At 46.9% G+C, this 18,474-nt stretch overlaps 1 protein-coding gene across 1 annotated transcript in view; it reads right to left on the bottom strand.

Moving 5' to 3' along the window:
• Positions 1–11,869, bottom strand: part of TET2 (tet methylcytosine dioxygenase 2) — a 72,456-nt gene extending 60,587 nt beyond the window's left edge. The window contains exon 1 of the mRNA XM_082051735.1: positions 11,770–11,869. Coding sequence (XP_081907861.1) covers positions 11,770–11,799 — 30 coding nt within the window. The 5' untranslated portion in view covers positions 11,800–11,869. The remainder of the gene's footprint in view (positions 1–11,769) is intronic.
• Positions 11,870–18,474: the final 6,605 nt, after the last annotated feature.

Raw genomic sequence — 18,474 nt, 5'->3', positions numbered from 1 at the left:
AAGTCTCATTTGCTGTGACCTTTGCTGGGAGAGCTGAGAATAGGACAAAGAGTTAAAGCGTTACCAGTCCCTGCTGAGTCTGCACTTGCGGGCCGGGCAGGCGGGGAGGCGGCTGCGAGAGGGTGTGCACGCAGCAGAGGGTGAGCGGGAACCAGCGCCAGGAGGGACAGTAAAACAAAAGGAGAAAAATAAACAGTGCACACCCCGAAACAAAACAGGGGAACAGGCACAGAAAAATGCTCGTCTTTTCAAGAACACGAGCTTTTCTGTTTGTTTCCCTCCGTGGAGTTATATCTTCTTATCTGAACTCAAGGTACAGTAGATACATGAGTCCTTGAACTCCGAACTCATGAGGAGAGTAGCAAAAGTAAGTCAATACAATTTTAGCTGAGCGACTGGAAAGAAGCATGCTTTGTCTTTTTGTGGCTCAGCTATGGGAGGCCATTTAATGCAGCAACACACAGCTGTTCAAACCTCTTGCTGTATGCCAATGGCCTGCTAAAACAAAGCCAAGACAAGGCAGTCTTCTTTCTCTGAGGGATAATGCAACTGTGGTTTCAAATACTAGCTGCTCCAAGCTACTTGTGTTTCATTTAAACCCATCTCTCAAACCCGGACAAAAGGTGGTCCCTGGTTTGTTAGCAGGAAATAAAAATGTGCCCATTGATTTCCACAGGCTTTCTGAAATCCTGCACTACTGTAAGTGTTACCCAATTCCCTAATAGCATCTCTGGAAAGCAGAAAAGTACGTTCCTCGCTGTTGTGCATATGTCTAGTCAGCGCTGCTACTCTATCAAGCAATAAAGTTTCTATTTTTCACTCACTGTGGACGACCTTGCTCTAACCCCCTGGCCTGAATATTGCTTAAATGTGAAGCAAGCAAACCCAGACGAGGCAGCAGCCTCCGCCAGCCCGTCACAGCCCTGCCTTTGGCCGTGACTGCTACGAGCAGCCCCGGACGTGGGTGAAAAACGGGCTCGCACAGGCCACACGAAGGCAGCTTGTCCCCACAGCATGGCACCCGGGGGATGCCTGGGAGGGTGTTTGTAAACAGTGCGGCCACGTGCACCCTGGCCACGTGCACCCCAGCCACGTGTGGGCTTGGCCGCTGAACCTCCAAACCACATGGAGAGACGAGCAACTGGGGGAAGCGAGTCTGAATGCTCCCGCTCCATCTTTTTCCAAAGGGGCTTGCGGCGCTATTGGATCTGCAAACATGACAGGGTAAAACCCACCTGTCCTTCACAGTCAACTGCCTCGGTCAGCATCCAGAGACACTGCATGAGCTAAATCACCCATCGGATTTTATTTCCAAATGCATTTCATCATGGATTGTATCACGAGTCTGTGAATGTGAAGTTACTTAGGGTAGGCTCTCAGCTAAATGCACTACGTTCCAAACCAGGCAGGCTGAGCTATGACTACTCACAGCAAAAGAACTCTCTAAGACCAGAGAGAGATACCATTAAAATGTACCATCTCTAGTTCAGGTCTAGGAGGTAAAAGGTGACTGTTGCACAGGTGGCTATGAATGCTGCAAAGGTTGTGTCACCTGCACGTGTTTGTGCATCCCATCTCCAGCACAGAGATTTCTGGCAACAAATGAAAGTTGGTTTGGTGGTTGTTTTATTGTTTTGGGGTGGTTTTTTTTTTGTTTTTTGTTGTTCTTCCCCCCATGCTTAAGCTCCACTACCAATTATGTTGTCAGCATGAAGGCTGAGGAACCTTGACAAACATTGAACTCATAAAACAGAACAAAACAGGAGTCGTGTGGTAGGTTGGAGCTGGTGTACGGGAACACTTTGCAGACTGTGGGAAATCTTGCCTGAATGAATAGGAGGATCAAGGGTATTAAAGGTTAATGGGAGTTACTGGAGTACCTACTTATTGAAATGACATTACACAACTTGGTTTCACGCACTGCAATTAACTGACACAACATACTATTTTTAATTACAATTAGCTCATTGTGAAATTTTGCTTATTTGTTTGGAGGTGCACGGAGACATCTGCAGTGCCAGTAAAACTGAGATAACATCCTTTCCTGCACCCTTTTTCACTGGGAGTGGAGGGTTTCAACAGTGCTGCAGTCAAGGCAGTGCACAAAAAGCTGTCCTCTTCATTGAGGAGATAAGCAACAGTATTTAGTTTGGAGGGCTTTTTTTGGATGAGCACACTGATAGTTTAAAGGTCCAAAGGCTTATGCAGAGAAAAAAAAAAAAAAAGTATGTGTTGTCAATCAACAGAAAAGGCTACTGAAAACCAACTTGTGAAAAAAAAGTGAAAAGCTACTTGTTTCTGAGTCTAGTTTCTGTTTCTTAAAATTGATACTTCTGTTATCTTAGTAAGCAGAGAAAACTATCTGTAAACCTCTGAATGAGCAGGAAGGAGGGTATCATGGGTAAAGCACTGGGGCTTCGGAGATATGGGTTCAGTTCCCAGCTATACCACAGCTTTCCTGTATGACTTTTAGGAGTAAAAGAAAAAAAAAAAGGCACTGAAATGAATGGTTCCAGCAGGGTTTGTACCACATTGCATGATCTCTGCTGTGTGCTTTGGCTCTCAGTTGCTGCTTGTTAATTTTGTACCCTTTCCTCTTACTCTTTGCACGTTTTGCCTGATAATTTATATTAGCACCCTAGGGAAAAGACTGCAGCTATGCTGGTTAGGAACTCCTCTGCGCACACACACAGAGCAGGTAGCAATAGCAGCTTTGCTTTATTTACTGCAAATATTTAGTTTTTTGGAAGGGAGCTGCCTGCCTCTGCTTTGCATTATAAACAAGAGCTACTAACACTCTGGCCCCTTGTGTGCAGCCAGACCCCCTTTCTCTGAATTAAACAGCAAAATAGTACAAAAATGGCTTATGTCTGTACAGCTTCAAGCACAGTGGGATTCTGTTTTGTGGCTGGAATATGAGATGCCTCCTAACATGCAATAATTAATTTCACTCTATCCACTCTCCTTATATTTAGAAGCAGAGTTGCCATCCTGAATTAGACTCATGCTCCAGCTTGTCCAACAAAATATCTCCAACCAGCTAGTAGCAGTTGATTCAAGAAAAAGCAGCTATTCAGTAGGTAGTTACAGACTCACTCTTCCAGAGACAAAACTTCTTTCCAATCCATAAGCTAGAGTTTATATTTTACTATAAAAAACATGTTATCTTGCAATTGCCCTGAAGAAGGTTTTATCCCAGTTTTTAAGTAAAAATTAGTTTTTAGCTTCTATACCTGCCTATAAGTCTTTCCTCCATTTTCTCTTTGTGGTCCATCAAAGAAAAAATACTCCCAGAAGTATTTTTCTTCAGTTGCTACAAAGTATGTGACTGGCTGGGCGTCGTCCTCCTGCAAGTGTCTGTACATAGGCAGACTGTTAGAGCTCTGCGAGCCCAAGGAAAATGAAAAGAGCTTTGTGGAAATGGCAAGGGCTGCCATCAGTTTGCAGGATCACGAGTCAGCTGACAGCACTGGGGGGGAAAAGGAAAAAAGCTACCTATAGCTAACATATTGTCAACTGCACAAGATAGGCACAATAGAAAAATATATAGAAATGTGTGTTTTCCTACCTGGTCTCCCACTTCTCAGGCACTACATGTAGTAACAGAGAGAAAGAAAATAGATCAGCACAATTCTTATTTTTCTTACTACTTTCTCACAGCTACAAAAGCTGCTTCTCTGCATTAACGATTACAGGGAAGCAGAAAATAACAGGTCTAAACTCATTTAAAGAGAACAAACGTTCTGTGGAAAGTATGGAGAGCACCATAGAAACAGAGAACTGAAAGGCTGTATTTTTCTGTTTTGTGCATTTTTCCTGTTTATAAATATCACAAGTGCTCTTCCCGATTCGGTCAATATTTTTATTTGCTTCTGAGTGTGTGATGTGTACACTGGCAAACTGACTGTGTGTGGAACAGAGACTCACTAGCATAGGTTTTCTTTCCCCAAAAATGTCTACTGGTTTTATGAGTTAAATAAGTGTTAAAACTGACCCTTTTCAGTTGCTTAGCTTTTGTGGTTTTGATTTTTACTGTTCCCATTTTAGTAATACTTCAGGCCTTTTTGGACACACAAACTTAGACAGGCAAGCAAAGGACTGCAGTGGGAAGAGAAAATTGGTCATTTGAAAATAAATTATGTGAAGGTCTGTAATACACACACACGTGCACCCCCACTTCAAATCCAGGGGAGAGGCGAGTCCAATGTATTTTCCAGCTTTCTTATGTTCTCTTTCAGGGATAAATTGCATTCTTTTTATTAAGCTATTATATACACGCAGTTTAAGTTTCAAGGAAATATCTCATTTTTGTGAACTTCAGTAACTTTGGGGGAAGGGAAGCAACTCTTGTTTTACTGCAACTCCTCATTTTCCTAATTTTAACATGGGCAGGACAGTAACGCTACTTGCACACAAGAGGAAATATTCAATCATTCTTTTCTGTTTTTTGCTTACATAAGAGCTGAAAGAGTTTTGTGTCCTTTGGCAAGTATAAAAATTGTATAACTTCAAAGTATGTGACTTCAAACACAAGTGAAGTAGCACAGAAAGAACAAATAGATTAAACAAAGATGAAAAAAAGTATCAGGGGCATGAAATGGGGGTGAGTTCTGCACGAACAGTTGTTGTCTCTCAAGCTAAGGGACAAATATGGAAAGTTATTAAAGGACACTGAAATTGAGGGCAAAACTCTCCTGTCAGCATCAGGCCTAGGATTAATGTTTAACCTGTGATCTAACAGCACTAAAAATGGCAAGAGAAGGAACAAATAATCAGTGCAAACTCAAAAATGCCATTGTCATATTCTCTCATATATTCTTTATTCCTGCTTGCTACCTTCTGCTACCCAGCTGCTGCAAGAGTAATGGGAACTGCAAGCCAAAAAGTAGTCAGAAAAAAAAACAAAAAGGAGTGAAGAGCTTAGTGAAAGAGAAGCAGGTTATGGTTGTGACCCAAAAAATTCTGTCTCACAAATGAGAAGACAGGTGAGAAACAAACCACTGGAGTGTAATAATAATGTTAATTAAAGTCATTGTGTTTTTAACAAAAAATGGAGGCAACCAGTGTGAACATACAACTAACAGCAGAAGTCATGTGTATAACAAGACCTGCAGACTGGCCTTCATTCTCTGTTGTATGATGGTAAATACTATGACTCATTTAGACAAGTTCAGAATATGGAAGAGACACTTGCACCACTGCTTCTCCTGTGAGGAAAACCCACTTTTTAGGATTAATTTTGTAAAGCAATCCATGTGTTTTGCACACTGTCTTGAGTGCTTGTTGCAAAAGTACACAAGAAAGTCTGAAAAATGTGCATGGGACTGGAAAATATGTATTTCTGGGTGAAGAAGAGAACCTATAATAACAAGGTCTCACAATGCACTCACAACACAGGCTTCAAGTGTCTCCAGAGACCAGAACCTGTCTGGCAGCTTTGGTTTAGGTTCACGGGCATGAAACACGTTGTCAGTTGGGTGCTTCTGACAGGCTATTATGTATTTTCTTCTGTGCTTCCTGAAACCATCTTGGCAAGACACCCCCAATAATTACCACCACTTCTCCCCTCTCCTTTTACTTTTAAGCAACAGATTGGTGGCCATTATTTGTTTGGTTGAGCAAATACAGAAATCTCCACCAAGCTTCTTATGTCTAATGGAGATCCAAAACTTGCCTTGCAGTGGTATTAGCTTTCGTAACAGCAACGCCTCTTTGTGTCAACATGTCTCATTAAGTAAAGACTTTCAGCTATTTGATTTTACTTATAAAGTTAGTCGGATTCATTATTTTTTTGAACTTTAAAAAGGGAATTGTTCTAATATTTTAACAGTCAGTGAGTCATGCCTAATTAAGGAAAAAATATAACCATTTACAGTGGGATTCTTGTATGGTAAAGAGCTGTTTTGTCATAAAACCTTTCAGGGATTGAATTCCTTATACATTTTTTAAGAGGGAAGGGGGCAGGGAAATCATTGGAAACCTTTGCACCAATTCTGTTAAGCCCCATCTCTCACTTAAGGTCAGTCCGTTCCAGGGAAACTTATCAATACAACCCAGATTGCGCTTGAGTGGGGGGAAAAAAACAGCAGCATCTGACAAAGGAACCAGTGATCTAGAACGGAACACAGACGCAGAAAGCTCAGCCAAAACCCAAACTACAATATGTTTTCTTAAACTCTGTGGTTTTTATCTCTTTCCCCCTGCTCCGCTGCCCGTGAGGACTAGGGACATTCCTAGAACTCTGTCCTCGCTGGCTGCGTCAAGGCAGCTGCTGAGGGTGCTGGGACACTGTTTGTAAACACTCTAACCACGTGTGTGCAACCGCATGGAGAGTCATCCTCCTGACCTAACATCTACCCGCTTCGTAAGCCGGGGTATTACTGCAATGGAGTTAAATCCTTTTCCAACACAATGTGACTTAAAGCAGCTCATGCCAGGACACTGGAAGACAAAACTTGGACTGCTTATGCATAATTAGAAAATAGATTAAGCAGAGTTGTCGTTTAAATTTTAATCACTGAAAACGAAGTTTAAGGATAGCTCATGTAGAGTATAGAATGCGGAAGTCATTATCCTCTTCATATGTCTGTGAAAAATTCAGCTTAAACCTGGAAACTTCTCCACCCCCATGCGTACACCTGGCAAAGCCAGTATTCATATGCTGGGAACCCACATGGAATATATTTGTTAGAGGTAATGCTGTAGAACACGTGAAGATATTTCATGTTGACTAAATCACATCACAGTAATTAATCGGAAGGTGCCGAGGCTACTGCTCTGTACCCATGGAAAACACTTCCAAGGGGTACTCGGTTATTTAGCTATTCCTGGTTATCTCAGCTATCTAACCACTCACCTGCTCTCTTTGCTACTTCTATGAAACTGTCTTAAAAGATATGATGTACTTGATTAGGATTAAAACATTGAATTTTCCTTTCTTGCTGAACTTAAGCATAGAACAAGCCTATTCCTTTGCATACTGCAATAGAAATGCTGCCTTAACAAAATAATAAATAAAAAAAGGAAAAAAACACACACACCAAGAATTAGGTCAAACTGAAGCCTCAATACTGCAAGCCTTTCTTTATTTGTAAGAATAATCCTACTGGGGTTTCTTGCCATATGTATGCTACAAGGCAACAACACTCCAACTTGGAATCCACACCTCCACAGAGCACTTTGTTTTTGAAGGACAGCCTGAATTTTGTTCAGGTTGCTAAGATGATTCAGCTTTCTGGAAGGTGTTTGACGGAGATGAACAAGCCTGCTTGAAAAGACAGACAGGAATCTAAATATTTATGGCTTCTAATTGTTAAAGTGTTTTTCAAAACACAACATCTTTCTGTAAAATCCTTTCCTATGAACAACTCTTTCTGATCCTCTTATAAGGCAGGATATTTTTTTTCTTCATTTCAAGAACAGTGTGAGATACGTGGGTGAAATCAGTTGGCTGTTCTTCCTATTTCTCAAACCTTGTTTTTCTCTACCTTCCTTCCGTTACTCCCTGCTACGTAATACGAGGCACATTCCCAGTATTTTAATCCAAACAACTTTTTTTGGGCCAGTCATCAGCTGTCCTTGGGATTAGTCCAACTAATGCTGGAGGTTCAGAATTCTATTCCTTAACCCCACCACGTCTGTCTTCTCCACCCACTGAGCAATTCCTTGGGAAAATCAATGACGATCTTAAGAGCCTTGTCTACCCTAAGGGAAGGCAGAAGTGACTTCCATGGATGACTGAGAAGATGATTACTCACGGTACTTTCCATTTGTAACATTTTATTATCTGGGATATTGGGACGAGTTATGCAAATGGAACATGCAAGCAGTGACGATCTGAAAGTGCAACAACCGGAACTATGGCAACTTGTTACTAGTCACTTGTTCACTGTTCAAAAGGATATTTTTCCTGCAGAATATAATTGAATGAGTAAGACGGTATTCACTGCCTTATGGAGTATGGGATTGGAAAAATGCTACAAGTGTGATTGATTCATATAATTCCCTTTTTGGCTTTCAGCCATAATGCAGTCATATGCTTTATCTCTGTTCAGACTACAGCTTTTTTTTTTTTTTTTTTAATAATGAATCATAGTACATCCCACTCCATTTCAGAACCAGCACATTGCCTTTCAAAATGATGTCACAACACTTACTGCTGCTGGCTGTCTGCCTTAACAGCAATCAGAGAGCTGGACTAAATAAATACTGTATATTATTTGGCAAAATCATTTGTGGTTGTGTTCTCCAGCACAGTTTCCAAGATAACCACCAACTCTACTTGAAACTTGGCAACTTTGTTCTACCACTTTGAGGCTCCAATTGTGAAGCTGGCTTACAGATGCTGCTACCACGCATAGAGCTACTGTGTGGTAGTCAAGTGAGAGAGGTAGAAGGGTCACTTGCTGTGACAAGCCAAATTTGACAGCTCATCTGAAATTCCACCTTGAAGAACGGGCAATTTTTAAAAAATGCCCTTAGCTGGCTCCAGTAGAAACAAGAGACACACCTTCCACTTGGAATGAAACAGAGCAAGGGATTTAAAGGCACTGCTTAAGCACACTCTGAGAAAACCACTCTACTGCCCATGCAAGTAACTTAGAAGTGAAGCACTCCCCGTAATCCCAAACAGGGTCCGTAACATCAGCCCAACACAAACTTCAGGTTTTTTAACACTTGAGCAGCAGATTGTTTCCAAAACACAGTAAGGTTGTTGTGTTTTGGGTTTTTTTTTTTTTCCTTTTTTCCTCTTTAGGGCTGTCTGTCTGTTGCTAGTATTTAAAGGAACTGTATGGGAGATGGAGTCCCAGCAGCATCTGAAGTGCTTGGGGGAAGTGGGAACAGTCCCCTCCAATTCTGGCAGCTGAAATCCCCATTCCAGCAGCAACTACGGGGTCCCCCGATTCTGCACGCAGAAACCAAAATATTTACAACCACCTACTTCTGTTACCCAACGCAGCACTGGTGCCAACAAGAGACCTTGGAAATCTGTCCGTCATAATAACTCCTCAGTGGGTACACGTTTCTTGTTCTTTAAACAATGTTGACGTGCCAAAGTCTAGGACCATGCGCACTATATCAAAACAATACCAGTTTCCCTGGCTAAAAGCCAGGAATCAGCACAATGCCAAAGTCCTCGTTAAAAGCCTTACTACGAAGTGATAGCTCCGCAAATTCAGGAGCCTCAGTGTCTTCCATTTAACCTTTTCTTCTTTTGAAGATTTGTTAATAATTAGTTCTGAAACGCGCAATACAAAAACACTTTATAAGGTTCCTTGGATGCATTCACAAAGTTTTTTGATGTTGCTTCCCAAAATGAAACAAAAATCTCCACTAAAAGATGACTTTTGAGTTCTTCATGTGAACAGCGGTTTAGTCCCACCACCTAAGCACTATCATTTGTCCCCCCTCTTTTTTCCCCCTTCTCCCTACACCCTGGTCGCTAGATCTAAATGTTTTCTGACTTCACTGGCAGGGTTCACACTACACTTTCCATGACACTGAGGAAGAGAGACAAAATATTGCCCAGCAGTGATTTATTTACATTGGTTCAAAAGCGTTGTTTTTCTGCAAGATAAAATCCAAGATGCACACATTCTTTCAAAATGTTAACAGCAGCAGATCTGGCAGACCAAAAGTTCTTCACCTGCTAGATTTACTAATGTTTTCAAGACACAACAGACTTAAATATAATAGAAAGAATATAATTTAGAAGCAGGAAAAGAAATATGCGAAACTGTCTTTAACAGAGAGGCAGCAAAATAGTATCAGTGTTTATATTCATTTTTGAGTGTTTTGAAAAATATCAGATATTTAGCAACTGAGAACTGAAGTGTCAAAGGACAGCAGCAACCAAAGCGCCATGTGTTTGAGGGAGAAAGAGCCAAAATAAGTTCTGTTTCTGTATGATAGTCGGTTAAAAACTGTTACCTGACCATTGTTGGTCACGGACCTTTAGCAACCATATACAAATGGTAATCTATCTAGAAACTACATAGGCTTCCCTTTACTTGGAGAGGTGAGAGAAATTGATTGCAAGGTGACAAGGAAAAGAAAAAACCTACCAAGAATTAAAGTTTGGGGAAATGTAACAATAGTTGGGGGGCAAGTGGCCCTAAGGGCTCAAAGAAATGCACTCATTTTCCGTGGCTACTGTTAAAAGGAACCAATACATTCATCACACACCACTTAAGGAAATTTGTCTAACTCCCAAAAGATAAGAGAAGGAATGATTTATAATCTATGGTCAGTCTGCCATGCCAAGGGCTTCTCTTAAAAAGACACTGCATGTACCGAGGTGGTGTTCTCGTCACCTTTTATTCAGTCAGATCCCACTCCACGTCGAGTTTATACATGACCCTTGAACATTAACATCTCCCTATTGAATATCTTTGGCAACCACGTCCTGTTTTGCACTTTACAACCTCCAGAGAAAGTGTCATAGCAGAATACACATGCAGATACACAAGCGAATATACATGTTACTACACTTCACCCCCTGCTGCAGTAAGTCAACCTGTCATTAACATGCAAATAGAATGGCCTCATTAGCCGACAAACAACACCCTGTGACCTGCTTTCACTAGGGACAGTATCTCCTCATCTCTGAAACTCCTAAACTTCACAATCAAAAAAGGAAGAGAAAAAAAAAGCTGAACTGATCTCTGCTCAAAGCCTGCACATTTGCATGCTGCTCAGCATCGAGAACAGATCTTGCCATGAGATCTTTGGTTGCAACATTTCAATGGAAGCACGCTAGACCGCAACACTTCTCCCTTCACCTCACTCTCTGAAAAGGAAAATCACTTAGCAGAAAAAGGGTCTGCTGAATCTCCAAGATTCAAACCGCGAGCCGAAAAGCCTCATTTTAAGGAAGGGCAGGAAAATGCCCGTTGGTGTGTAAGGGGGTGATGAACGCCGACACATCTCACGGTGCGAGCGCACGGAGCCGCGCGTCCGGCTCACAAACGCGCGGAGGTTGTTGCTCTTGTCTGTCATCTGGCGGGGGACAAGTCCGACCGCGCCGAAAGCGTCATTTTAGGGGAGCATGCACGAGAAAGTAATTTTTTCTTTTCTCTTCTTTTTTTTTTTTTTTTTTTCTTTTCTCCTTCCCGTGGCCACATTGTGCAAGTGGCCCCGCCGGCAGCATTTAGCAACGCGGACAAAACGCGCGTGTGGATCGCTCAGAACAAGGAAAGGCCTCGCAGCGAGCCCCCCCCACATACCCGCACACACTTCTCCCTTCACCCCCCAGAGCCGGGTTCCGTGCCCCCCACCCCCGCCGCTCTCCCCAAACTCCTCACGCCCCCTCCCCTCTCCCCCTTTCCCCAGGGCTGCGCCCGCCTTTGTGTCCTCCCGCGGCCGTGGAGCGGCACAAAGCCGGGGCCCGACCCCCGGCCGCGCTCCGCGGGGCTGTGCGCGGGGCCGGCCCGAACGCCGGGTCCCCGCGGGGCGGAGGGACGGCGGGACAGCCCCGCGGCGGGAGCCCCGCGGGCTGGAAGGCGGCGGGGCGTCTCCCGCCGCTGTCCCCGTCCCCCCGCCGCCGCCGCGCAGACAAAGGCGCGGGGAGGGGCGGCGAGGCAAAGTTGGGGGCCGGCCCCGCGGGGAGGGGGCTGCGGGCCCCCCGCCGCCTCTGTCAGTCAGTCAGCCATGTTGGGGGAGCCGCGGCGGCGCCCACCCCCCCGCCGATGCCCACCGGCGCGGCGCGGCCCCGCGACACCCCTGGGGAGCCCGTGGGGAAGGTGTCCGGCGCGGCGGACCCGCTCTGACCTCTGCCGCGTCCCTCAGCCTTGCCGACATCCAGCACGCACAGCCGGGCGCCGCGCTCCCCGCTCCTACAGGGCCGCCATCTTGCTTCCTTCTGCTCCTTGACGAAAGCGGCCGGGCCCCCGCATCAATATGCGCGCGGCGCCCTGACGTCGGCGCCCGCCCCGCGCTCCGCGCCGCCCCGCGCGCGCGGCACAACCCCCCCTGCCCCGCGCCCCCCTCCGCGTGGCGCCCCCGTGCAGCGCGCGCGAGAGGGGCGCCCCCGTCACCGTCCCCGTCACCGACCGCGGGACCGCCGCCCCGCCCGGGGCTTTTTGTACCGGCTGCTGCCGCTTTTGGCTTTTGGGGGTTTTTTCCATCCCTTTCCCCCTCTTCCTACTCCCCCCTCCCCGCCTTTCTTTTTGATTTCGCGCTGCGCGGGAGCTGGTGGGTCCGTGGGGCACCGCGGGATACCGCGGGGTGCGGGGCACCCCTCCCGCACGCAGCCCCTCCCCGGGCGCCGGCGGCGCTTTCCCACGGCCGCCCGTCTGCCGTCCCCGCGGGGGGGCGGCGGGCAGCTGCGGGGGCTGCGGCTCGGTGGGAGGCTGGCAGCGTGAAAGAAAAGCTAAAGTAACGAAAAGAACAAAATCTCCCCAGGTTTCCCCAAAAGGAAGTCCGGTGCCCACTGGCGCCAGGGCCCACGTGCTGTGCCGGGGCCCCCGCACACCCGTCCGGGCCAGCGCCGCTTCCCCACTCCGCAAAGCCGCAGCCCCGCGGTGTGCGTGATTCCTCCCGCGTCCCTCGCGAACGGGGCCAATTACACCCCTCCCGACCCCCTCCCTTGTATTGCTCTCCGCAAGAGAAGCGGTTCCGTGCCCGCGGCAGCTGGAGGTTTGGCTGCCGCTCTCAGCCCCGCGGTGCGGGGTGCGGTGTCCCCCCGGCCGGCCAGCCCTCGGCAGGTTGCCGCTGCCGTCCCCTCCGCACGCCGCCCCTCCTTCGCCGGAGCGGCTGCGGGGAGCGGGAGTATGCAAACCCGCCTCAGTGGGAACCGGCGCTTCTCACGGCCGAAACACCGCACCGGAGCCCTGGGCACCGCGCTGAGCCGGTGGTCTCCCCTCCACGGCACCGCCACCGCTGCGAGAACTAGAGCATCCCCCAGGCTGCTCTATTCTGGCTTGTCCCGGACGCGCTGCGGGGCCGGGGTGGAATTTTAGGCGAAAATTCGCTTCCCAGACACACCGTCTCCCACCTGCGGACGTGTCGTTCACCGCGGGGGTGACAGGAGGGATCTCCAGCCGCTCTGGTGACCAGCGGCGCCCGAGTCCCCAGCTCTCCCGTGCCTGGGGAAGTCAGGATGGTGAGAAAGGTCTTTAGCAAGATACCAAACCCAGCGCGCTCGATGCAGATCAGAGTGATTTCTAGGAAGTTCAGGTCATCACTGAGTAATTTGATTTTCACATCACAGCTTGTTCTCTGGGTTTTGGTTTTGCTTTAATTTCTGCGAAACATTTCAGAAGCAGACTGGAGATAAAAGGTTGCCCTTTCAACTTGCTAAAATCTCTTTGCGCTGCCAGCAGGATGTCACTCCTGCACCCGTGCTCGCTCTCCACAGCCCTCAGAAAGGTGCTGGCCCAGTTAGCCCTATCCCATAGGAAAATAAGCAAGTTTTCTAGACAAAGGTCTTTGTTTTTGCTTCCGCAGAACTGACTTCAGCAGTGTTTTGTGCAGCCTAAACCTGTGCAAATAGGCTCAGTCTGTGTCTCTCTTTTGAAGAGTAAATGATGCGAAGAATGGTCAAGATCTGCCTCAATGTTGCCAGATTTGTTGTGTTTTCATGGTACTTACTTGGTTTCCAGCACCTTTAATCATTATTTCAAACACTTAAGTGTGCATATTTATTAAAGCCTAGGGTTGCTTTTTCCCCTGCAGTGGCACATCCAGCTGACATTACCAGGAGCGAGCACACTCGACCTCGTAGTGGGTGCAAAGTGCTGTCTCCTGCTGAGCCGCTCTCACAGCACCTGCACACACCTCTGTTCTCTGCACCATCTTGTTCTGCCTAACCAGGGCACGGCATTGACAGGGCTCAGCCAGGCCTCTCTTTCTGCTTTTCTCCAGTATTTGCATTGTGCTGGGTGAGGTGACTCCCCATTGCATGGCTCAGATCCTCCCTGTGCCCGTCCACCCTTTGCGGCTGGCAAGAGCAGGTGTCTGGTTTTGCCAGTGCTCTGCCAGGCCGGCTAATGGGAGCACAGACCTCTCTTCCCTTTGCATGAGCAAGCAGCTGCAAACCTGGCAAACTGGGTGGGTAAAATGAAAACAGAAAGAAAAAAAAATCCCAATAAGCAACAAACCAACCCCAAAGCCACAAGCAGGGGTTTTACACCGAGCTGGGATTCTTTTCTTTTCTGACTGTGCTCCTGTGCTGAAGATAAAGAAACAACCCATGTATATCTGACCTGCATGTATGAATGTGAGAGAAGCATGCATTTTTTAAATGCTTCCTGTCATAGGTGTGGTTCACTTCTCTATTCTTTTCTTTACCTCTCTCTTCTTAAAAAAGAAAAAAACAAACAAAAAACCCCCAACACAACAAACAAAAAACAGACACACACAAAACCCCAAACAAAGCAAAACAAACAAAACAAAACAAACAAACAAACAAACAAACAACAACCCTTTACTGTTCTAATGACAGCCTGTTGTAATCACCAGCGCCAACAACGGCAGGAGCGATCCTGCTGAACCAGCAGTGCTGTTCCTGGAGCACAAGGCACATTTACCGGAGCCTCCCCTGCTCGGCTGGGTTGTGCTCAGCTTTCTTGACCTACAAGCCTCCTAATTGACCTGGTGCCCTCCCACAGCCCTGCCACATTTTGACAGACCGCAGGATCTTTTGGCTTCCAGAACAACTGCTTTCTAGTACACATGCCTCTGTCAAATGCAGCTTGCTCTTCAATGCACGTTTCTTGGTATCAGTTAGTAACCTAATGGGAAGGATATGGATCTAATCTCTTTCTTGGAGTAGCTCTTTTGGCTTCAACATATCTATTTAATGAGAAAATTTGACCCATTTTGTGTTGCCGTGTCTTTGCGTATCAAACGGGGAGAAAAATATGCCTGAACTTGACCGTAGTGATGTAAAAAAACCCCACACCCTTTCACCCTTAAAGAACTGGGGGGGAAAACCCCCCAAACTTTTAAACTCTGGAACATGCTGTTCCCAGCCTGGAGTTGCATGCGTTTTTCAAGAGATGTACCTGCTGTGAAGAACAGATGTGCATCTTCCTCAGAAATGCACTGAAACTCGCTCAGCTCAAGCGTTATTTTGGAGCAGTTTCTAAGGCTATCCCAGCCTTTATCTCCTCAGTTGGTCTTTGCATCTGCAAGCGATGAAAAGCAAAAACAAAAAGGACATTTCAACAACTGATTAAATGCACTGAGAATCCTACCAAAAAATCCTCTCCACACTATGTGTGTCCACTGCTGTCCTTGTCAGGAACAGCTTTTGCTCCTTTTGAGATCTGCTGGGAACAGAATAATCTGCTTCAATCTGTCTTTCAGAGCAGAAGGTTAATAGCAATAAGGTCCAGAGGCCTGATTGTCACACAGTGTGATTCGGGAGGAATCCCTGCAGGTCTCAGCCGAAGCCGTGTTTCTTATTTCCCCAGCTGGCGCGGCGGCAAAGCAAACATGTCATGGGCCAAATGCAGGTGAAAAGCATCCTGTCACTTGGCAATTAGAGCATTTTGTGTGTACAATGTGTAATTGCACACAATTAGATCAACAGTTTAAAAGATTTTTGGACCTTACCCCTCTGCTGGAGGGAAATCTCGTTCCCTGTGAAGGATATTGGGGCAACCAGGGCATAAATCACAGCCAAAGTCTCCTCCTAACTCAAAAACTGCAATGAGCAAACCTGACTTGGACTATCTGAAGGAATAAAATGTACTTCCCGCCCCCCCATATCCCTGCATGAAACATTCAGAAAGATATACAGTGCAAATAATTTTTCACCCTTTACCCACACTGAAGAATAAGGGAGTTTATATTAACTACCCACTTCACATAGCTCGCTGAGCCAAATTCAACTCTGACTCAAAATTTCTGTTCAAAAAAACAAGTTCAGGGCCATAATTAAATTGTTTTACTGAGCCTGCAACTCTCCATGTTCTTTTATTCATGTTTTCTCCCTGCTGCGATAAAGTGTGAACAGCCACATGAGGTCAGGGAAAATAAATGTGCTAGATAGCCCATTCCACCTCCTTGAGCAAAACCCGGCAGTCTGGAGGACTGGCAACTGCGGCACAATAGGTCTTTTCTCCATGTAAACATTTATCTCTGTCTTCCACCAAGGGACGCTGATTTCTTATGGGCCCAGGTCCAGGTCACAGCAGCATCCAGCAGAAGCCCTACAGCGACGAGGTGTTACACTGCCGGTGGGAAAGGCAACGGGACCAGCTCAGCGAGCCATCGTTTTGCTTTGGTTTATCCTTTCAGCAGGGCTTTTTCAGGTGCTGGTGGGCAGCAGGAGGGTGGCTCTGCTGGTGGGGCTTGGAGGTGGCCTGGGGTTCCAACATAACAGAACACCACTTTATTTTCTCTCTGAATTCATCAAAGGTCACTATTTGTCATTTCTTGGTGTTCCTTCCCTGGACAGGAGGGGGCTTTTCCAGGACAACACAGATGAGATGATGTAGAGGAAATGTGTTATCTCGGTGTGGAGTTTGGGGAGCAAAGTGCCCAATGATTGGGCTGCCTGCTGGGATGACATTGAAACTTCTGTATGTTATCTGCCCAGCACCATTGTTCTGCTGGTGGAATGCATGTGTTGCTTGGTGATGGAGACATGCTGCAGATGATCCAACTTCTCAGCTCGTGGCTATTTGCCGACGGTTGTAGATGTCTTTAAGCTGCTCTGCAGCGTGTGTGGCTCTGAAAGTGACTGTAGCCTCGTTATTGCTCAGGCATTTGTGGCTGGAGAGCCTGAATCTGGGCACATCAGGCACCTGCTGGGCAGCGACTGCCCCAGGACCGTGGCTGGGACACAGACCCTGGGGCAAGGAAGCCCCTGGCCTGGAGCAGGCAGGCGTAAGGGAGGTTTAAGGAGACGTGAAGCGGGATGACCCTCTGCAGGTCTGAAGGTACAGCTCACCCTTTTGGGGCCACAGGTTTTCTTTTTCATGGCTGTGGTAGTAAAATCCCGAATCCTTAATGCAACGGAAGTGGAGCCTCCTCCTACGGGCTCAAAGGGAAAGGTGAGAGCTGAGGGATGGAGACTTGCTCTCTGTTTTCTCCTGAGGAGCAGCACTTTGTTGACTTCCAGGAATGATCTGCCAAAAAAAGGACCAAAGCTCTCAGCAGTGTGTATAGATCCTGACTGTAGCTGAGTCGGTGACATTCAAGACCAAAGTCAGCTCTCCCTGTTCTGCTCATCCCCCTCCCCAGCCTGCCAGCATCCCTCAGGCATCTCCACCCCTGGACTGCAGGGCCTTTGAGAGGGCAGCCAAGCCGAGAAAGCAACTATATCAACCTGGTACCATACACCAACATGTGCAGGGGGACAAGAGAGAGTGTGGGAGCTCTTCCCCCAAAATATCTGCCTCTGGGAGCAGAGGGGTGACCAGTCTTGCTCCATCAGTCTTGCTTGCTGTGGCTGGATGCTCTCCCACACACAAGTACCTGCCGTAGCAAAGCTCCTGCGTGCTCTCCCTGGTCTCTGCTGATGGTGGGGATGGAGGAGGATCCTTGTGTACGAGCCCTTGGTATCTGTGTGAGCAGAGCCCATGTGAAGAGGGATGGGTGTGGGGGACTTCAGCGCTTCTGAATGGACATGGACATGGGTAGCGCTGGCTCCAGCCAACACCACGTTGCTCCTGGGCCCTGCCTTCTCCTTGGCTTTACCAAAAAGCGTCTCAATTTAAACAGTGGTTTGATTTCAGCGGCCACTCTGCCCTCTGTCCCTGGGCATGACTTTTCATCAAGTATGGATTTAAGGGGAATGACGGAGGGCTAAAATTCCTGCGGGTACTGGTCTCTGGGAGGTGCTCGGTGTCCCTTCTCCCTGCAAACTGACTCTGGCTTCCTCAGAAAATTGGAGTAGAAGATGAAGAAGTGATTGAGCACTTACCTCCTGCAACCACATTTTCGTATTAGGTGTCTGAAGCCAGGGTCTGTGTATCTGTAGTTAAGCACTGAGGAAAGGTGGCTTTGTTTCAGGTGAGTTTGACATCCACTGGTGTCACTAGTGACAGTGTCAGTGAATCAGTAATAGTCACTTTTACTTCAATATTTTCCAGTATAGGGATTAAACATGCAACTTTAGATTTTGGGAATTTGGTCATTTTCTACTGTTCATCTCAAAAGTAGGAAGGAAAATTTCTTGCTGTTGACTCAGGACAAGCCAAGGAGATTTCCCACTTTTTGCATTGCAGCCTGTGATTTCCTGTCAGACATAAAATCGGGCTCCCAAGAAAGTCCTGCAAAGGGAAAAGTGCTGAGGGAAAACCATTGGGGGCTGATGAAACAGCTAAACCAGGTGACACACAAAGACCTGGGCTGCAACATGGCTAATGCCAGCCCTTAGAAGGAGCCTGAGCTGCGCACCCAGGCAGGAGCTGGGAAAGGCAGGGGCTGCATGGTCAGACAACTTGTGACAAGCTTTACCGTTTAGTTTTTAATCATCATTTGCCTATTTAACAAGCTTGGTGGGACTCAGCTTGTTTGTTT

The sequence above is a fragment of the Streptopelia decaocto genome (assembly GCF_964273445.1).
Source record: "Streptopelia decaocto genome assembly, chromosome: 4".
Taxonomy (NCBI): domain Eukaryota; kingdom Metazoa; phylum Chordata; class Aves; order Columbiformes; family Columbidae; genus Streptopelia; species Streptopelia decaocto.
Note: the sequence above shows the minus strand (reverse complement) of the source record. Positions and strands in the feature narration are given on the sequence as shown.